Source organism: Osmerus eperlanus, chromosome 14 (assembly GCF_963692335.1).
Source record: "Osmerus eperlanus chromosome 14, fOsmEpe2.1, whole genome shotgun sequence".
Taxonomy (NCBI): domain Eukaryota; kingdom Metazoa; phylum Chordata; class Actinopteri; order Osmeriformes; family Osmeridae; genus Osmerus; species Osmerus eperlanus.
The window spans coordinates 5,732,656-5,754,856 of NC_085031.1; the positions used below are offsets into that span (position 1 = coordinate 5,732,656).

General features: G+C 49.0%; 1 protein-coding gene across 1 annotated transcript; it reads left to right on the forward strand.

The window, feature by feature from the left end:
* Nucleotides 1–868: 868 nt before the first annotated feature.
* jak2a (Janus kinase 2a) lies at nucleotides 869–20,392 on the forward strand. The gene is made up of 24 exons (XM_062477539.1): nucleotides 869–1,582; nucleotides 6,854–7,142; nucleotides 8,591–8,714; nucleotides 9,314–9,431; nucleotides 10,883–11,028; nucleotides 11,790–12,084; nucleotides 12,325–12,444; nucleotides 12,618–12,775; nucleotides 12,903–13,014; nucleotides 13,162–13,348; nucleotides 13,607–13,728; nucleotides 14,453–14,587; nucleotides 14,708–14,795; nucleotides 15,396–15,523; nucleotides 16,113–16,251; nucleotides 16,618–16,769; nucleotides 17,055–17,205; nucleotides 17,389–17,516; nucleotides 17,668–17,857; nucleotides 18,191–18,315; nucleotides 18,467–18,639; nucleotides 18,728–18,845; nucleotides 19,014–19,130; nucleotides 19,361–20,392. The coding sequence occupies exons 2-24, from the start codon at nucleotides 6,896–6,898 to the stop codon at nucleotides 19,466–19,468; spliced, it is 3,381 nt and encodes a 1,126-aa protein (XP_062333523.1). The 5' UTR covers nucleotides 869–1,582; nucleotides 6,854–6,895; the 3' UTR covers nucleotides 19,469–20,392.
* Nucleotides 20,393–22,201: the final 1,809 nt, after the last annotated feature.

Consider the following 22,201-nt stretch of genomic DNA (forward strand, 5'->3'; position numbering starts at 1 on the left):
AGGTAGTTTGTGCCACAACTGTGTTAAGTGTTTGTGCCACAAGTGTGTTAAGTGTGTTCTAAGGTATTGAATTGGAGCAACTGTAAATGCTGGATGCATTTAAACAAAACAAAAATGGTATATGGTGCAATATTTTAAATGTTTGATTTTGACGTAGGATTAACCCATGGGTTGAAAAAAACATATACATTATCTGAAAACTTTTGCCAAAGTTGCAAAAGTTTGCAAAGCAAAAATTGCCATGTAATTTGTATTCTTCTGTAATTGATTTATTTCCCCAACCCTGCGAACACACATAATTATGTGGAAAGCGCACCGATAGAAGTACACCGTTGTGGAAACAAATCGTGACCAAAATTGTAATTAAAATGCATTTGCAGAAATGCTTTTTCATTTTAAGAATGTGGCTGCATTATTTGACTTATAAATGAAATTAGTAATCAGTCATCCTATTTGCATTTTCTTCTTCAAGAGTGCTCAATCTTTCACTTAATTAAAATGAAAAAGAAATAGACATTTGATATTTAATTTTCAAAATATGCCCCAGCAAATAGATACCAAAATTCAATTTGAAATGTAAAATGTGAAAATTAAAATGCATTTGCATTAAAATTAAATATCAAATGTGTATTTCTTTTTCATTTTACTTAAGTGAAAGATTGAGCACTCTTGAAGAATAAAATGCAAATAGGATGATTGATTACTAATTTCATTTATGTGTCAAATAATGCAGCCACATTCTTAAAATGAAAAAGCATTTCTGCAAATGCATTTTAATTTAAATTTTGGTCACGATTTGCTTCCATACACCGTAGGGGGGCGCTCGTTAGTTGAAATGTAGGCTAAACCATACAAGAAATCAAGGAAGCATGGCTGATTTCACTTGTTTTGGGATGTCATTTGTCGAAAGGAGATGCACTCGATTTACAATCGTTGTGAAACTTACACAGACAGTTGTTGGCGAGAAAGATGGAAGGGCGAATTCTAAAATAATTGGAAATGTAAGGGTTTGGGTACATTAAAGAAGAAATTGAAACAGAATTCGGCTTATCTGATACAGGTTTACTAAAACCGTAACGCGACATCAACAGTTCGATGTGAAGGAGCCGCATGGTTCTCAGCAGGAGTTTTGCACCTTTAAATTGGATGCGATCCGCCAATCATAGTCAAAGAAGAAGAAGCAGGAGTCCTGTGTGGGGTTTTACTAACTGCTTCAGTTTTGGTGGAAAATGCTACTTGTCAAATGACTCAGGGACTGAGTTTGATTCTTGTAGATGACACTTCCCGGTCTTTGTAGGCTATGGCATGGCGAGCGAGATGTCCCAAGGCAGACGCTTTCAATGAAATCGCAAGAAGATCGCATGCTTTAACACAAGTCAACACTGGACTCAGAATGGATAATATTAAAGAAAAGAACACGGCTCGAAGCTGGTGCCACATCTACTGAAGTTTATTAATAACTTCTGTACTGCTGGCTAACGGGGTCTACATTCGTTACTACTACTAGTCTAACGTTTTCCGTCCTCTTTGGAGTTAAAAACGCAACTTCGTGGACATCGCTTCGTGGACTTATTGGTCGAAAGTAAGTTCTGTTTCTGTTGATTCCAGGTACCAATTTCAACTCCTAAAACGCTTAATCGCTTTTAGTTTTTTGGGTAGTGTGTCAAATACAGAGCTGCTTAGGTCCTCCATTTGACAGCCTGTCCGCAAGCTCAATAATAAATGATGTGCTACAAGCTAACGTCACTCATGTCTAATAATTCATAATCAATAGCAGATAGCTGGCCATTGAGCCTTTATTGCCCTACATACATTGAGATGGGTTTCATGGATTTATTTTTAGTTTGTTTACATAGACAAACAAACGTACTTGTCTTACAATGCGTCTGCTGAACGGCTAACGTGTAGGCTAAATGAATTATGATGGCTTTCGAACCTCTCACCTTATATTCCATGGACCAATAGGCTACCAAGTTTACTGTTTGCCGTTCACTTCAGTGTAGTCAGTAGGCCTACTTTTGAACATAAAGGGGTACACACCTTTATACTCAAGTTTGGCTTGGGCTGACTTGGTTACTATGTGTTTCAGTAACCTGAGACCTATTGACTGCAGGCTTTTAACCCGCCCAGTCCTAACACACCCTTTATCAGTAAATCCATCTGTTTTGTTTTCAGGGTGGGGGCAAAGACCCCTCACTCAACCTTGTGACATGTTATACAAAAAGCAAAGTGTGTCATGCCATGGACTTAACTATATCGAATAGAAATAAGCTCACTCAGCTGAGACGTCAGAACATGCTGCAATAGAATTTAAGCTTTGTCCAATGAGAGTAAGAGAATGAGAACATTAAAGAAGGAGAGTGAGAGAGTATCGATTGTGACTGTCTCTCACACACTTAGTTCAGTGTTTGGGAGTCTGTAAGAGAGACGTTCAGTTTCCTTGGCCCTAGTATCACAGCAGAGAAGCTTAGGCCAGCCTAGCTAGCGTGACTCCAGCCAGCGTAGAGCAGCCCCAGTCTTGGCTGGGGCCAAACTGGCTTAGCAGGACTGAGAGGATCAGCCAGGCAGGGGTGAGTTCAGGTCTCCCATACTTTCTAATGTCACTAGTTATTAGGCTAGTGGGCATACAGAATCACACGTGGACAGGACACACATCTCAAATGAGACGAGGTGTTTAGCATCTCGCTTAGCATCTCGGAGGTGGAGCGTGGGGTATGTGGCCAGGAAGGTCTAAGATGAAACGGATCCTCTTGGCTTTTTAGCTAAGGTTGACGCACTGCTGTGGTTTGAGCTAGTAATCTAAAATGTCTACTCACACACGCACTCTGGTCCAGGCTACACACACACACTCTGGTCCAGCCTACACTCACACACACACTCTGGTCCAGCCTACACTCACACACACACTCTGGTCCAGCCTACACTCACACACACACACACTCTGGTCCAGGCTACACACACACACTCTGGTCCAGCCTACACTCACACACACACTCTGGTCCAGCCTACACTCACACACACACTCTGGTCCAGGCTACACACACACACACACACACACACACACACACACACACACACACACACACTCTGGTCCAGGCTACACACACACACACACACACACACTCTGGTCCAGGCTACACACACACACACACACACTCTCTGGTCCAGGCTACACACACACACTCTGGTCCAGGCTACACACACACACACACTCTCTGGTTCAGGCTACACACACACACACTCTCTGGTCCAGGCTGCACACACACACAGTCTCCGTCAGCACACCTTTCCTGCCAAATTGTTGGGGTTGACAAGTCGTTTCTACTGTACTTGCAATGTACAAATAGTGCTTACAGAAAGTACAGGATCAGAAGTGCATAGTTGTACCGTATTTCTGGTGGTTAGTCAAGGAACTTTTATTTGCAGCCGCATTGCAAAGTAACCACATGCCAGCTACCTGTCATGGTAAATAAAATGAATATTACAGTGCTACAATAACGTCATTAGTGTAACAAATAGTTTAACCACTCTAAGATGACACAGACGAGGCTAGGTCTATACATAGCACCTGTCTCATGGTTAATTGGCAAACACCCTAAGCCACCTTAAGAACATAAGTCTGTGGTGCCGAGTTGTGTTGGTGTTCTGTATAAGTCTGGGGTGGCCCAGGGAGGTCAACTGACAGTCAAGTCAGGGATTCTATAGAAGAAGTTTAGAACGATACAGGGTGACGAATGAGAGTCAGATAGAGACACAGGAGGAGAAGAAGACAGAGACAGGAGAATAGAGAGAAGGGGGAGAGAGACACACAGGAGGATTGGAGGGGGAGAGAGAGAGATAGAGAGGAGGGGAGAGAGACGAGGAGAGGAGGAGGAGGGGTGGAGAGAGACGAGGAGGAGGGGTGGAGAGAGAGTTGAAGGTAGGAGAAAAGAATGATTGGAGGAGAGAGAGAGAGCGGAGAATAGGAGGAGGAAAGAGATGAGGAGGGGAGGAGAAAGAGAGAGATACCGGAGGACCGAGACAGAAAGAGGAAAAGGGGCGCTAGCAGGGTAACAGACTACAAATCAGCAGCATCAGGTTTATTGATTCCATCATAGTCTGTAAATATGATCTAAAAAGCCCTTGCTCAAACCAGCCAGGCTTATTGATTTAGCAATCCTGCCACGTTTATGTGGGACAGCCTCAGTGTGAAAGGGTTTTGTTAAAAAGGCATGCAAGACTTTCATCCCATACACGTACCACACGCATTCTTTCGTTCTCCACATTTTTCTCTCTCTGACCCTTCCCCTCCAATAGTCTGTTGTATCTTTGCGTGCTGCATGTTCATCACTTCCTCATTTGTGGACAGACAGGCCGGGCTCCAGCGGTGTGTGTGACCATGTCAAAAAGCCTGGTAGCTAGCGTAGCTGTGACGCAGGTAGAGACTGAGGAACAATCAAGAGCAATGGCCGTGCTCTCGATTCAGCTTCACGATGGCCCTTGTTGTGGTGAGATGTCTGTGCCCGGCTTTGGAAGATTGTACCTCTGCAGGCCTCTCTGCTGGAGGTCTGTAGCAGAGGCTGGGGGAATTACAACAACAGTACAGTTGACATTGCAAGGTACAGTTAGCTAGCTTCGGTTACTCTTGAACTGGATTCCTTTAATACTTGAAGAAGCCAGGTTGACTTGCGGAGCACTTTGCCATCCACACCTGGTGACGGACTGGAACCCCAGGTCCCTTATCATTAGACCAAGACGACACGCGTCATCTCCCTCCAGTTTCCTTAGGGAGCCTCAGAGTACGACTGGGCCACCTCGTCACAAGACTGCGGTTCCAAACCGCCTCCGTTCCGCTTCCGCTGCGTTGGTTAGCTGCACAGATGCAGAGCAGCGTGAGAGAATGAGGGTAGGTCTGTACGGGGTGCTCATCTCCTCTCCTCCCCCCCCCCCCCCCCCCGTTTACTCTGTAATTTCAGGAGGATGCTACACACACACTAAAGTCACACACACCTGTTTTCGTACACACACAGGCGTCACCAGCAGCACGTTAACAGTCTCACACACACGCACCACAAACACACACGCAATCACAGAAGCTCTCACGTTGCGTGCAGCAGTCGGCCCGTGTTCCAGAGTGAGAATGATCTGAGCCAGGGGGTTGTAAATCAGACCCACAGTGCAGGAGACTGGGGGCTTCCTCGCAGCCGTGCACAACAATCTCCCGCAGCTGGGAGATCCTGTAGACCCTCCTGTTTGGTTGCAGTGTGTGTCACTGGTCACAGACACTGGGGGACCAGGGTAGCTGCAAGACGTCTGGGAGATCTAAGGTGAGCTGTTGCATTCCTGTTTAGCTGTGCTTAGCTGTGCCAATGAGCTATGGTTATCTTTTCCTCTGGAATAGCTGGGCGGCTATAGTTTTGTAAGCCAAGCTACACACTTGACGTAGATGTATTCAAAGATCTAGATCCACAACAATTACAGTTCCATGGTGTTCAACATTTGGTTTTGTTACAGTGGCAGCATTGAGACCCTCATATAAATAGTTAGTGTGCTACTACCTCAGTGTCTGCCAGCTGTGCTAACCACATGACATTTGAACAAACTTGAAACGTTATAGCTCTGATAGTACTGCCTACCACTCCAATCTCTATTGATAAACAAATTCCTATGTTAACCTTGAAAGCAGTGCACGGGCTGGCTCCAGTCTACATTTGTGATCTGGCCACAACTTCCCTTCCTTCCCGACCTCCCCCCTCCCTCCATCTCACTCCCAGTGGCAGGACCTCCTGCACACAGCCTTGGACCAGCAGCACTACAAACAATTCAAATACCTGGACTGCTTTGGATATATCGCCCCTCGCACTGCTAAGTTTGCATTTCAGAGGACTGCTCCACTCACTCACGCCCCCCCTCCCCCCATCCTTGACGATGGCACATGGAAATTCCCCAGTACGTTTCCTACCTGACCAACCTGTGCTACTGTGAGCTTCCAAATGCTCAACCAGGCCACACTGTCGGTGAGGATGGAAATCGACCACACCTTTTCTTCTCCCAGCCATCATGCACCCCATCTCCCCCTCCTGCCTCACTCCGCACACAAAACATTCCAGCAGTGTTCAGTTTGGTTAATACTGTCATTGCCCGGCTCCTCTTCTTCGCTCCAGAACATTGCTGACTAGGATGCAACAATACAGTTAGTATGCAGTTCAATATGACGTTGGCGGGATATCTTTTAAAACATGCACTCAACACACACACAACTGACACACACACACACACACAACAGACACACGAGCACACGCTCACGTACACTCTGTGTTTCACTTCCCTGGGTGCCGCCCTGCTTGTGTAGGCTTGTAGGTGGTTGCTGCCAGTAAAACCATCCAACATACAGTGGCTGCTATGTCACACAGACCTTACACAATCTTCCACCCCTCTGTGTGAGCTGAAGAGGGAGAGGGGGAAAGAGGAAGAGAGTGGCAACTGCATTTTCTAGTTTGAAGGAAATTGGGCCAGCTGTATGTTGTCTATGAGAGTTGCTAGCTACTGTTGGGTTTTTCATTTCATGGGAAATTTCATTTCACGTTTCGTTCCGATTTTTGTTCACTCAGACGAATCCGAGATCCTGTACCGTATGGTCCAGCGTGATCCACCTAATCCACCTTGTGACTCACATTCAGGAACGTTTGATGAGGAAGTGAGAGTGCACGGTTTGCGGAGTTGTAGCTGTTGGTCGGGCTATTTTGGGTTTCTATGAGAATGAAACCAGACCTGGCAGCAATATATGTACTATAGTCTCATCAGTGTGACACGCCTAGGCTAACTCATGTTTATTACTGACTTTTATGATTTCTCCCCCCCCCCCCCTCCCCAGGTGACTGTATGGTTGCGCCCCCTCGCTGCGTGGATAGCAGCGATGGACATGGACCCGCCGGCGTGCCCCTCCCCCCAGCAGGACGTCTGTCCGCCCGACAGCCCCGCCCATCTCGGTGCGGACCGTGACCCCGTCTCCGACCTCAAACAGGCGGCGGTGACCTGCCTGAGGGTGCACCTGTACCAGGTCTCAGGGGGAGGGCCCGGGGCCAGCGGTGAGGACGTCCTCACCTACCCTCCAGGGGACTACGTGGCTGAGGCACTGTGCGTCGACGCAGCCAAAGCATGCGGTGGGTTCGGTAGGGTTAAACCAGCACACATGCACACACATTACAGTTTGTGGTTGTGTAACACGTCACGGTCAATACTGGCATCAGGCAAACCCTTTCCATGTGGAGTTTTCGTGACTGGTAGTTTGCTGTTCCACACGTTTAAAAGGCAGCAGGTCGACAAGACATGGACAAGTAGTGTCAGGAAGTGGTAGTAGGTAGTAGGAGGTAGTGCGAGGGAGGGAGTGTGGGTGCGAGACTAGCAGACACACAGAATTGCACTTAGATCCACTGTTATGTACCATAGTTAGGCTGAGTGCTGCATGTGTGAAACTCACACACACACACACACCATGTGCTACACACACGTGCACACACACACAGTGTGTGACCTCAGGAAGCTGTTTACTTTTTTGTTTCTTTCTTGCTCTATCTCTCTCAACTCCCTTCCACAAATCCATCTGGCACAGATAAGACTCTTTTTCTTAGAGAGACTTCACCCACCACCCCCACTCACTGGCCATGGTCTACAAGACTTCCTGCCGTTTCCAGTGTCACTTCCTGTTTACATACCCACTTCTCCTTTGTGAATGTTGCAGTTTACTGCACCTAAGCCCAACAGGAAGTTGCATTAAAAGCAGCCTGCAGCCTGGATGGTTAGACCGTGCCTCTGGTCAAACAAGGCTGATGTTTCCAAGGGGGGCAGGGTGACATCATCAAGGACACCACCGTTAAGGACACAGTCTGGAACACTGTCTGGAAGCCACGGAAGGACATTCCTCTAGATGAGCAGCTACCTTACTTTCATCTCTGAAAGCTGCTATGAACAGTTACTTCCACATGTATGAAAGCATGTGTTTACTACAAACAAACACACAAATCTTGTTGTTGTTACCTAGTGAGGGAAACACTGAAGGTACCAATTGGGTCCATTCAGGAGACCCAATTGTCTAGGTATCACACACACACAAATACACACACACACACACACAGAGTATAGGTGTGATACAGTGCTGTAGTATCTCGTGTAGTATCCACTACCCAGAGTTGTGAGAATGGTTGGAGATGTTTGAGAATCTGAGGCAGATGTGAGACATTCCAGTGGATGGTGGTATAGAGCCCCTCACTTAACAGTCAAGCCTGAACCCCCCCCCCAGCAAAGATGTGAGGAGGACTTCTGAATCTCTCAAACTCCTCTGAACACCTAAAATAAGCTTTCTGGAAGTTGAGAGGCGCAAGAGGGAGGCATATTGCACACATCATTACCAGCAGCTTGTTTCAAGACCTTCATCATGGTCTCTCAGCAACATAAATATAAACATTTAGCAATACATTTAAACCTGTTTTCCGCTAATGGGCACTGTGGTAGTATATTTAAGTAAGGGTTAGGGACTGGTTTTTGTGTTCTTTCTCATCTGATTGGTCAATTGATTGATTAATTTGTTAATTGTCTTGTCTCGCCTCTTCAGGCCTTTCGCCGATCTACAGCAGTCTCTTTGGTTTGATGAGAGAGAGTGACCACATGTGGTTCCCGCCCAACCACATCCTCAAGCTGGATGACTCAGCCAATGAGAGCCTCCTCTTCAGACTGAGGTAGGAAGTGAAGAAGAGGAGTGGTGAGCTTTTGCATGATGCATGATGGGGGACAATAACATTGAGGGTTGCAGTCCAGGTCCCATGACTCCTCAGCTTGAATCACAGGCCTCATTTAAACTTGGTGGTCTTGTTTCTGTCACTTTACTCACATCTTCTCCAGTCTTAATATCCCAAATGATGTTCCCCCAAACTTTTTTTTTTTGTTCTTGAACCTGGCTCAAAAATAATAGCTTTTTCATAGAAGAGGATTTTTTTTGTTTATGTCAAAGACTACATAGATTTGTTATTGGGTCAGGAGCATCGCAAACCACTGTTTAATACCAGACGAGCTGGAAGTTCAACATGGCGCTGACCATATCTCGATTTTGCAGGCTTCAATGCGCCAGTGAACACTTGCCATAGAAAGGGACGCACAGCTTTGATGCTTGGTCTGCTTAATAATAGGTCTATGATACACTCTTTCAGATCACTAACTCTTCTACTTACTCCACACCTCTTCCCTCTCTTACTCAATCTCCCCCTTCTCTCCCCCATCCCAACCATGTCTCTCCATCTCTCTCACCCAAACAACCAACCTCTTACCCGTCATCCTCCAGATTCTACTTCCCGGGCTGGTACGAGTCCGGCCCCTCCAGTGCCCACAGGTATGGAGTATCCACAGGGCAGGAGGGTCCTGTGTTGGATGACTGTGGTCTGGCTTACCTCTTCGCCCAGGTCTGTCACACACAAACACACACTCTGCTTCTAAACCACAGTATGTTGCACAGCAAGCACTTTTTTTTAAATCGGAATTATGCGTGCATTCTTAATTTTTGCTTTATTAGGTTAGGTAAGTGTTGCTACATTTGGCGCTAGGGTTTATCTTTATAAGGCTGCAAGGATTTGTTCGAAATCCAAGCTCATAAGTTTTGTGACAAATGTGTTTAAGCAAGCTCAGATATTATAAGCCGTTGCTTAATTTGTCCTTGTCAGCATAATTAAAATATTATATTATAATATGAAAATAAAAAGGTTCCAAGGGACTTTCCTGTAATGGTGTACTAGAGGCTGTAATGCACCTATACCTCAAGTGTCTTATTGCAAAGCCAAGTGGGTCAAGATTGAGGACAAAGAATCATTCAATGCTGCTAAATAAGAGTCCATGTCTGATTAATAAGAACCAGAGAGGCCTATCTGCCTGTTTTCCTGTCGGTCTGTTTGCCTGTCGGTCTGTTTGCCTGTCGGTCTGTTTGCCTGTCAGTATGTCAGTCTGTCTGTCTGCCTGTCTGTCTGCCTGCCTGTCTGTATGCCTGTCTGTCTGTCTTTGCCTGTCTGTCTGTCTGTCCAGGGGTGTAGTATAGAAAAGGGAAGTGGTTGAGAGAGTGTGGGAGGGGCGCTGTAGCGAAACTGGCGTGTGTGTGTGTGTGTGTGTGTGTGAAATGGGGCCTCTCCAGGTCTTTATCTTCACAAACATATGGTTGCACCAGAGGAGGCATCGGCGTCGTTAGCAGTTTTCTGTCAGGCTGCAGACCAGGAAGCGTTCTACTGTAGTCTAAAGAAAACATGGACTGTTTTCGTCCTGCTGTATGGATGATAACAGTACTGTATAGATTGTGAGCTGCAGTGTTCTCATGAGTTGTATGCTCTCTTTCAGTAGCATGTATGTGGTAAAAAGAGGATGACTTTTTGGTCTGAATTCAGGGGATATTGCATCACAACTTCCTGTCCCATACCTTTCGACCCATAAGACATGAAAGTGTGTCAGGTTGTTCTATTCCTCTTTCTTTCTTTCTTTCTCTCTCTCTCTCTCTCTCTCTCTCTCTCTCTCTCTCTCTCTCTCTCTCTCTCTCTCTCTCTCTCTCTCTCTCTCTCTCTCTCTCTCTCTCTCTCTCTCTCTCTCTCTCTCTCTCTCTCTCTCTCTCTCTCTCTCTCTCTCTCTCTCTCTCTCTCTCTCTCTCTCTACCTCTCTCTACCTCTCTCTACCTCTGTCTGTCATGCTCACTGTCCTATCCCACCATTTTTGTCTTTGACTCTCTCTCCCTCTTTCTTTCGCTCGGCCTCTTTGGCTCTCTCTCAAATCGTACAAGTAGTACTGGAACAATGACATTAGTTGCATCTTGTGCAGGTTGAGGAAGCTTACCAAAATCCATCCATTCTGCCCTCCCCCTCCCCCTTCTCCCTCCCAGTGCCGTAGTGACTTTGTGAGTGGCCGTGTGAGTGTGCAGGTGAGCCACGAGGCCCAGGAAGAGTGTCTGGGCATGGCCGTGCTGGACATGATGAGGCTGGCCAAGGAATTGGGCCAGTCCCCTGTCGACATCTACCACGACAACAGGTATGGCACCACACGTTTGACCTGCTACCACGACAACAGGGTAGTATTACTGCCATGAAAGCCAGTAGGACAGTGTACCACGCTCCAGCGGCTACACAGCCACCTACTGGTCGGACGCGCTTCAGTCAGCTTGTTTTCTCTCTCTCATTCCCCGCTCTCTCTCTCTCCTGCCTCAGTGTCCCTGAGTGTTAATTACCATGGTGATATTAGGGTTTGATGACTAGTTGGTGTAGATCTGGCTGTCCTGGGGTGTAGGGGAGGGGGGGTCAGAGAACACCAGCAGGAATGTGATAGAACAGGCAGCGGAATAATGAGCTAATCCAAAGTAGCTGTGCAGCCTCCCTTCCGCAGGTCACCTCAGACAGAGGGAGGATAATAAGAGAGATTTCATCTTGAGGCGCTCATGTCCTGGTTCAGACGGGGACGGGGACGGGGGGGTTGTAGTGAACTGTCGAAAGTGTGGCTTTGCAACGTAATGACATTGTTAGCTGTGTGGGGGGTTTCAATGTCATTTGTACATTGTGTCCTTCACTCATTCTCCCTGTTTGGTCCTTGTCCCTTCCTCTCATGCTCCTGGACGGCCTCCTTTCCTCTTTCCCTCACTCCTTTTCTCTCCTCCATCTTGTCTGCCTTTCTCTTCTCTATCCCTCCCTCCCTCGCTCTCTCCTTCTCTTCTTCCCCACCTCTCTACCTGCCTCCCTTCCCTCGCCCCCCCCCCCCTCTCCTTCACCCCCGGCCCTTCTCTTCTCCTCCTCCCCCAGTTATAAGTCCTTCTTGCCCAAGGCTATGCGAGCCTGTATCCAGGAATACAACTTTGTTACCAGAAAGAGGATCCGCTTCAGGTTCAAGAAGTTCATCGAGCAGTTCAGCCAATGCAAAGCCACTGCCCGCGACCTCAAGCTGAAATACTTGATGAACCTGGAGTCCTTGCAGACGGCCTTCTTCTCTGAGAGCTTCTGGGTCAACGAGGCCTCCGCCGGCAAGGTCACCATCGTCGTCACTGGCAACAACGGCATTCAGTGGTCCTCTGGAAATGAAGGAGAGAAGGGAGATCAGGTACGAAAGGAGATCAGACATCTGTGAGGTTCTTTATGTTCGTCCCCCCCTCATCTCCATCACTGTCCTCTATTCTCTGTATAAACAGCGTCTGTTTTGCGGTTGTCTGTGGTACAGTACATCTTTAGTCCAGTAGAGGTCCCTCCTCCATCTCAGTTCCCCTGCCTGGCAGCCCTCTGGTTTGAGGCCTTTTGACAACACAGTTCCTCTCTTCCTGTTCTGTCCTGTGTGTTTCTTCAGGTCCTGCAGACATACTGTGACTTCCCAGAGGTGATTGACATTAGCATCAAGCAGGCCAACAAGGACAGCTTTGTGGAGAGCCGCATCGTCACCATCAACAGGCAGGACAACCAGACTCTGGTACGCCGAGGGTGCTTGTACAGGGTCCATATGCGCACTCGCGCTCTCTCGCTCTCGCGCTCTCTCGCTCTCTCTCACTCTCGCTCTCGCTCTTGCTCTTGCTCTCACTCTCACACTCACTCGCTCTCGCTCTCCCTAAAACACATTCTATCTTTCTTGTTTGTGTAATGCAGGAACTAGAGTTTCATTCGCTCCCGGAGGCTCTATCCTTTGTTTCATTGGTTGATGGGTACTACCGGCTGATTGCTGACGCTCACCACTTCCTGTGTAAAGAAGTGGCTCCTCCCAGATTACTGGAAGCCATACAGAGCTACTGTCACGGCCCCATCTCGTAAGTCTACAAATTGGTCTACACAGGTGAGGACACACACACTGATAGCAGAGAGAGTATTCTCACTGAACATTGTTGTTCACAAGCCTGTCTGTCTGTGCTTGTGTGTCATGTGCCCTCTCGGCAGGATGGAGTTCACCATCAGCAAACTCCGTCGCTCTGGCAACCACCGTGGGGTGTACATCCTACGCAGCAGCCCCAAGGACTACAACAAGTACTTCCTGTCCTTCATTGTGGGCGTGAGTAAAGGTCTATGAGCACTTCCTATTATCTACCTTCCTGTCCATAATAGACCTGTCCCGTTTCACCACATGTGTTACCCTCCTCCGTCTGTCTCTTCCACCCCGCCCCCACCCTGTCTCTCTCACCCCCTCCCGACCCCCCAGTGTGACGGCATGGTGGAGTATAAGCACTGCCAGATAGTGAAGTCCGAGCTCGGGGAGTACATCCTGAGCGGAGCGAAGAAGAGCTTTGGAAGCCTACGTGACCTTCTCCACCGCTACCAGAAGGAGGCGCTGCGCTCCGACGGACACATCTTCCACCTGACAAAGTGCTGCCCGCCCAAGAACAGAGGTCAGGGGTCAATCTAGGGGCCAGACGGCGGACTCCGTACTTGTTGGACCTTATTCTTGTGTATTTCACTCTCACAGATGACGCTCTCTCTCCCTCTTTTCCTCTCTCCTTCTCACTCGTGCTGTCTCACCCTCTCTCTCCCTCTTTTCCTCTCTCCTTCTCACTCGTGCTGTCTCACCCTCTCTCTCCCTCTTTTCCTCTCTCCTTCTCACTCGTGCTGTCTCACCCTCTCGCTTCCTCTCGGCCCCGCCCCCGTAGATAAGTCCAACCTGCTGGTGTGCAGGTCCAACCAGGGGGTGGACGTCCCTATGACCCCCTCCCTCCACAGACACATCAGCCAGATGGTCTTCCACAAGATCCGCCAAGAGGACCTGGACATTGTGAGTCGGTCTGCCTGTCCGGACGTTTGCAGGGAAAGCCCAGTGGGTTGTGGGAGAATCAGTTGAACTGTGCGAGGTCTGGGCTGGGTGGAGCTCAGCGTCGTCCCAACGCCCACAGAAGTGATTGCTTCAGAAAGGTCCCCTGTCTCACCTCCCTGTCACCCCTGTCTTTCTCTCTGTCTCTCTTCCCCCTTCTCTCCCTCCCCCTTCTCTCCCTCCCCCTTCTCTCCCTCCCCCTTCTCTCCCTCCCCCTTCTCTCTCTTCCCCCTTCTCTCTCTTCCCCCTTCTCTCTCTGCCCCCCTTCTCTTCTCTCTCTCTCAGAGACATATATTGACTGTCCTCCATTTCAGCTAGCCTCAGATTTGATGAGTAGACAGCTGACTGGGTTTTGACCTGTAGACCTTTAGAAACCATGCCGGCTACAAGACTGTAGTCCAGGTGCAGTATGGTGGCAGCTGCAGGAAGGCTTGACCAGGCAGGGCTGTCTCCCAGCTGCTGGTATTTCCTGATCCTGGGTTTAAAGCATTTTTAAATGAAGATTCATCTCTGGAAATGAATCTCAATCCTGGTCCAAGTGGAATGTGTTCCATTACTCTTCACTGAAGTGTGTTTTGATTCATTTATGCAGTTAGCAGATAGAGTGTGTGTGTGTTTATAATCATATTTGTGTATTCCCTGTGGGTGACCCTGTAAGTGTGACCATGTGTGTATATCTGCGTTCCAGAAAGACAGCCTGGGTCAGGGGACTTTCACCAAGATCTTCTACGGTGTGCGGAAGGAGCTGGGAGACTATGGGGAGATGCATCAGATGGACGTCATCGTGAAGATCCTGGACAAAGCTCACCGCAACTACTCAGAGGTGCCCAGGCCTCTGTTCCAAAGTGTCCCTCGTTTACTCTGTCACTCAGGAGCTGTCGTCTTTTGAATTTTAGTGCGACCCCCCCCGCCCCTGACCTTTTCTTCTCCTCTTTTCCAAAAGTCGTTCTTCGAGGCTGCCAGCATGATGAGCCAGCTGTCCCACAAGCACCTGCTTCTCACCTACGGAGTGTGCGTGTGTGGAGAGGAGAGTGAGTGTCCTCGGACAAACACGGCAGTTCGAGCGAAGGCCTCGGATTGACACACGTGAAGCTAAAGGCTTACATGGCTCCAGACACAAGTGTACATGGGGAAAAGAGAGATGGGGGGGGGGGGGGGGGGGGATCATGGATTGACCGGAATGAGAGGGCAGATGTGTGGGCATAGATATATATATAAAGACTAGATGTCTTACGGTGGAGTCTAGTCTATTACTTCTATTCTATATATTTTTTTAATAACAGAATTATTCATAAGTATGCAGTGGCATAACGACATCTCTGACGTTGATAACAAACCAAACCGTTTAAAAATCGGTTGAAAATTGAGCAAATTATGGTCATTTAAAAAGTACATGTAGCATCAACACAATGTTATGGGTGAGCGAGTTGACTGTAGCTAGATGGCCGCCATGTGCGGACGTTCGACTACGTTGTCCGGCAACGCGGACGAGACATCTAGTCTTTATATATATCTATGTGTGTGGGGAGGGAGGGACAGGCGTAGAGGGGGAGAGAGAGAGAGGCAGGTCAGGGAGGTCATCATTCTTCCAGTTTTCCTAAGTGCTGTGTCCTGCTCGATGTCTCCTCCAGACATGATGGTGCAGGAGTACGTGAAGTTCGGATCCCTGGACACCTACCTGAAGAAGACCAAAGGTTCTCTCAGTATCCCCTGGAAGCTGGAGGTGGCCAAACAGCTTGCCTGGGCTATGCACTACCTGGTGGGAACCCAGACAGCACCGACACACACACACACACACACACTCATACACTGATCCCACTTAAACGTCAAAGTATTCCCACTGTATTCCCACTGTCGTACACAAACATCACACTCATCAAACACACACACGGACACAGACTTGGTTTGCACATGTCTGTTTGTGTGTATGTGTCTACCAGGAGGATAAAGGCCTGGTCCATGGTAACGTGTGTGTGTGTGTGTGTCTACCAGGAGGATAAAGGCCTGGTCCATGGTAACGTGTGTGTGTGTGTGTGTGTGTCTACCAGGAGGATGAAGGCCTGGTCCATAGTAACGTGTGTGTGTGTGTGTGTCTACCAGGAGGATAAAGGCCTGGTCCATGGTAACGTGTGTGTGTGTGTCTACCAGGAGGATAAAGACCTGGTCCATGGTAACGTGTGTGTGTGTGTGTCTACCAGGAAGATAAAGGCCTGGTCCATGGTAACGTGTGTGTGTGTGTGTCTACCAGGAAGATAAAGGCCTGGTCCATGGTAACGTGTGTGTGTGTGTGTCTACCAGGAGGATAAAGGCCTGGTCCATGGTAACGTGTGTGTGTGTGTGTCTACCAGGAGGATAAAGGCCTGGTCCATGGTAACGTGTGTGCCAAGAACGTTTTGCTGATTCGAGAGGAGGACAGAAAGCTGGGGAACCCACCCTTCATCAAACTGAGTGATCCCGGAATCAGCATCACCGTACTCCCCCGAGACGGTGCGATTCATGGAAACGACACATGGCAACCACACATTCCATAATCAAACACTTCACACGTACCACAGCGCTCTCAGAGTTACTAATGACAGATCTGTCTCTACTACTTAACTTATATCACGTCAACTCTTTTCCTCCTCTCCTATTCCGTCATCCATCCATTCATCCATCCTTCCCCTCCTCCTCCTCACACCCTCTCTTTTTCCTTACCCTCGTACCCTTACCCACCTGGCCACCTCCCCCCCTCCCCTCATCTCCTCAACATATCCCTCCCTTCCTTCCTTCCTCCCTCTTCCTTCCTTCCTTCCCTCCTTCACTGCCTCCTCTGCCTTCTCCCTCTCTGGGACCTCTCCCTCACTCCCCCAGTGTTGGTAGAGCGTATCCCCTGGGTGCCCCCCGAGTTTGTGAACGACCATCGAAACCTGAGCTTGGCCACGGACAAGTGGGCGTTCGGGACCACCCTGTGGGAGATCTGCAGCGGAGGAGACAAGCCCCTGGGAACGCTGGACTGCTCCAAGGTCGGTCAGCAGGATGGGCCTGGGTGGAATAGGACCGCCATTAAGATGCTGTCGCTGTCTCTCTAGAACGGCCTCTGACACCTTCTGTTTCTCCCTCTCCTCCCTCCTTTCTTTCTCTTTGTCCATCGCTCCCTCTTCTCGCTCTCTCCTCACCTCACTCCCTCTTCTCTCACCCGCCTCTCTCTCTTCCTCTGTACCTCCCTCTCTCTCCTCACTCTCTCTCCTCCTCTCCTCTCTCCTGCCTCTCTCTCCTCACCTCCCTCTCTCCCTCTCTCTCTCCTGTAGAAGTTCCTGTTCTACGAGGACCGCCACCAGCTGCCCGCTCCTAAGTGGACGGAGCTGGCCAATCTGATCACCAGCTGCATGGACTACGAGCCCTGTCACAGGCCCTCCTTCAGGGCCGTCATCCGAGACCTCAACAGCCTCTTCACTCCAGGTCACACATGCCTCTCATTACTGATGGACTAGCAGTATTGATCTGGGGATGGAATTATTTGTACAGATCTGGGAAAGGAGATTATTAGTGTTGATCAACGTATGAATAATCGAGGCGTGATTCCAGACAGCCCTTGAGAGTATTGATTGGCGAGGCATGACTGTGGTTGTGGTGTGTGGGTAGACTATGAGCTGCTGGTGGAGAGCGACATGGTTCCCACCAGGAGCAGAGGGTTCCCGGGGACCTTCGACAGTCTGGAGCCAGCCCAGTTTGAAGAACGTCACCTCATCTTCCTGAAACAGCTGGGCAAGGTGACACACGCGCACGTGCTCACGCGCACGTGCTCACACGCGCACTCGCGTACGCAGGATGTCGGAGCTCTGCAAGGCTGTCCTAGCGTTACCGTTGTAGACGTGAGGTCTCTCGACTTACCTCTCTCCCCCCCCTTCCCCACCCCCCCAGGGTAACTTTGGCAGCGTGGAGATGTGCCGCTATGACCCCCTCCAGGACAGCACAGGGGAGGTGGTGGCCGTGAAGAAGCTGCAGCACAGCACGGCCGAGCACCTCCGCGACTTTGAGCGCGAGATCGAGATCCTCAAGTCCCTCCAGCACGACAACATCGTCAAGTACAAGGGCGTCTGCTACAGCGCCGGTGAGTGGGAGGGGTCTGGGGGGTGGGAGGGGCCCGGGGGGTGGGAGGGGCCTGGGGGATGGGAGGGGCCTGTTAACCACTCTAGTCTGGTCAACTCTACTGTATTTTAATCTACTCTTTCCTCATCGATTCCACTGGACTCCAACTGCACTCCTGCTCCTTTCTGTACTTCTCAACTCTCATCTACTCTACTCAATTCCACCTTCCTCTTCTCTCACCTTATCTTCTCTACCCTACTTTACTCAACTCAATTCTACCATCTTCTACTCTACTCTGCTCTACTCTGCTCTCCCCTCCCCTCCTCTGCTCTGCTCTCCTCTGCCCCGCCCCCAGGGCGCAAGAACCTGCGTCTGATCATGGAGTACCTCCCCTACGGCAGTCTGAGAGACTACCTGGTCAAGAACAGGGAACGCTTTGACTTCAAGAAGTTGCTGCACTACTCCTCACAGATCTGCAAGGTACTGCTGGGTGTGGGTGTGTCTGGTGTGTGCATGTATTTCTCATTATTGGTGTGTGCATGCATTTCTCATGATGTGTGTGTGTGTGTGTGTGTGTGTTGGTGCTCTTCATGGTGTGTGTGTGTTTGTGTTCCTGGGGATGTGCGTGCAGGGCATGGATTACTTGGCCACCAAGCGCTACATCCACAGAGACCTGGCCACCAGGAACATCTTGGTGGAGACCGAGATGAGAGTGAAGATTGGAGACTTTGGCCTCACCAAGGTCCTGCCCCAGGACAAGGAGTACTATACAGTTAGAGAGCCAGGAGAGAGCCCCATCTTCTGGTGAGTCTCCCCCCCACCCCCCACGCCCCTTCACAAAAATGGTGTTTGCTAATACATAGATGTGTAAATGGATGATGATGTGTTCCAGGTACGCCCCTGAATCTTTAACGGAGAGTAAGTTCTCGGTGGCGTCTGACGTGTGGAGCTTTGGAGTTGTCCTCTACGAACTCTTCACCTACAGTGACAAGAATCACAGCCCACCAGCAGTACGTCTCTCCTCCTCTGCTCTACCCCTGCTCTGCTTTCCCCTCATTTCTCTTCTTTCTTCCCCTGCTCTCTCCTACTCTGGGCTCTTTTCTGCATTCCTCTGGAGGGCCAGTGTCCGACCTGTTCCACGTTCATCACCCCCCACCCCCCCTCCCCTGTGCCTGTAGGTGTTCATGGACGAGATGGGAAGTGACAAGCAGGGTCAGATGATCGTGTACCACCTGATCGACCTGCTCCTGAAGCGAGGCTACAGACTTCCAGCCCCTGACGGCTGTCTACCTGAGGTGAGAAACGGTCCCTCTGCAAGGCCTCCGCTACAGTCTGGTGGCGGTGGGTGACTGGATACACATCAGAATCAGAAAGGGTTTTAATCGCCATGAACGTTTGCACAGACAAGGAATTTGCTTTGGCAGGAAGGTGCATACATGAAACATATAGGAATCTTAAACATTTAAACATGAGATCTTAATGTGGACTTACCTAATGCCTCCTCCTCCTCCTATCCCCTCTCCAGATCCATAATGTCATGTCAGAGTGCTGGAACAGCGACCCATCCCTTAGACCCTCCTTCAAGAAGCTGGCCCAGACTGTTGACTCCATCCGGGACAGCAAGGGCAGCTGAAGCCACTCCCGTCCCACACCTGACCCCCTTCACCGGGTGTTGGGGGCGAGAGGGGTGGGGGGGGGGGAGGGGGCTGAACTCAGCGGTCCCATCCGACCCGCTCTGGGAGAGGACCAGTGGACAGCACCAGAGGCGGCCCTAGACTGACCTCTGACCTTGGAAGTTCCTCTCTCTGTGCTCCAGGAAGGTTGTCTGTTGTAATATGCATCTGTTCTTATGGATATGGGACTCTGGACGCTTGAAGAAGACCCATTTTGGTCGGTGGTGGTGGTGTTGTTGATGCTGTTGTTGTTTACTGCTGTAATGACAGTATCAGGCCAGACGAAAAGACACACCCACAGAGAAGACTGTGCAGCGACAGACTGAACATCCTCTCTCTCATGTCTGCTGGATGTTGAATGGTGTCTATTCCTCTGAAAGAAAAACTTTAGCCCAAGCCCGAAAGCGCATCCTTATGCTTTTAATATTTCAGCATGTCGCGCACAGCAGAGAGGGAGTTGCACACCAGGGTTTAAAAGCTGAGCTTCGTAAAGAGCGCCGTTTTATTCAACAAAAATAAGACCGAAAAACTCAAAGCCAAACCAAGCTGAAAAATCCTCCTCGCTTGCCGGGCCTTCACTCCCCCCGCCACCAGCACGGTCTGTGAAACAGAGCCCAGTTAGTTATTGACAGTATTGTGTTTGCTGCCGGAGTCCGGCTCTCACCCGCACCTTGGCTTGTCTTCCCCGCTCTCCTCCGTTTGTCCTGCTTGTCCTCGTCTCCCAACCAGCTGGTGTGCGTCAGCTGTGGCTCTGCCCAGCTGACGGGGAGGCGGGAAGGGGACAAACCTCCCCTCGATGGCGCACCTCTGGGCCCACTGGGGCATACACACCAGGGGAGGTTGTAGACCATTTCAACTGGGGGGGCCAAGCTGGGGGGGCCAAGCTGGGGGGGCCAAGCTGGGTCAGTTGACTGTTAGAGGGGCCATTTACGTTAAACATTATTGTTGTCATATAGTTTTCTTTACTGAATTACAGGAAAAAGACCATGTTAATACAGCCTTTACATTTAGGGGGACCACAAGGGAGTCCAAGCTTGTTGGAACTGCCCCTGACACACACATACACATCTCTACTGGAACAGTATGGTGCATGGTCGTTCATAAGATTAATATTTTCCATGTTTGTCTGTGTGCTGCAGGTCTGGATGAAGCCTTTGAAATGAATCAGAATGTTTCTGTTCTTCTTTGTTTTATTAATTTGTCTGTTTTTCTATGAGTTTGTGAGGCGTTTTTTTTGTGAAGCTCTGCATGCTGTAAGATGGAGGCGATGACGACAAGAGTTCTGTATCGTGTTTCATCTAGTTTTTGTGTTTTTCCTAAGTTCCTGTTCATGATGAAGAGTGTTACTGGATTAAAACTGAAGGTCTTTCTATTTCCTGGAATTACATTGGTTGCCTGAATGATTGACATCTGATTATGTGTTGACTTTTAAAATAATTCTCCCTCTATAACTCCTTACAGAAGTATTTACATTCTCAAACACACACACACACACACACAAATCTTTCCAACATTTTAATTCTGTGGTATTTTGTTCTACTAAAATATTGAGATTCCAGGGCCAAAGGGCTTCTTGTGGGTTAGCTGACAGTGGCGTGGAGATGTAGATGGATCTCTGGGTGATCTTGGTGGGGAGTATCTCCAGTTCTGCCATCTCCCTCCTGCTTCTCCTCGTCTTCTCCACAGGGGTCTCTAGTGTAGTAGTGTAGTCTATCTCCAGCCCCCCTCTTCCCTCTGATGGCTCTGACAGGCCTGCCGAGACCCTGCAGGCCACACCTGGACAGCACATCACTAAAATATGTTTCTATGTTATTAAAGGGTCGTTAACACAGCGTTGTGGCCTGCAACCGTCGTCTAGGTAACAGATTAAAACTGGTAAAACGAACAGTTACTTTGTCTACCCTCATCCCTCGGGTCTAGTTTCAGAGTCATTATGGGCTGTACAGGTGGCCTCCGGTGTTCCACTGACATCACCATTTTTTTCTGCAATGAAACTAAGTTTAGGATGATATCTCTAAAGCTGTATGGAGTTGATATCTATAATTCAGTCCATGCAGTTTTTTCCACAGGGCCAGAATAACAATGATTTGTAACAAGCACCCAGTGATGTCAAAAAGTTCATGGTTAACATAATGGTATTTATTTTGGTTTTCTTTATTGTACAGATTAGAATACACATGACATCATTCATGTGTATGCTTCTAGCATATAAACTACATTTTTTTCAGAACAGGTTAACATCAGTGCTCTTGCTTTTCAGCAAAACAAGCATTTAATGCTGGCCAAAAACGTGACAGATAATGAATCACAGAATGGGAGTGTATAGCAATGTGTCACAACAGAAACGAACAAACCAAAATCCTGTACTGTCCTGATAGGAACACAGCTTTGTCAGAACAGTGAAACTATACAGACATGTTATCACACAAACTCACAGAAAAACAAACATGGCTACGTCCTACAGCACCCACACTAGTACACTAATACAATGCTGACCATGCGTTCTAGTTAGTGTGAGTATTAGAACCTATGTGTACTAGAATGGGAGGGTGCTTCCCCAGTAGGAGTCAAACCCCACCTCACTTCTCCTCCTCGTATCCCCCCGAACCCCACCTCACTTCTCCTCCTCGTATCCCCCCAAACCCCACCTCACTTCTCCTCCTCGTATCCCCCCAAACCCCACCTCACTTCTC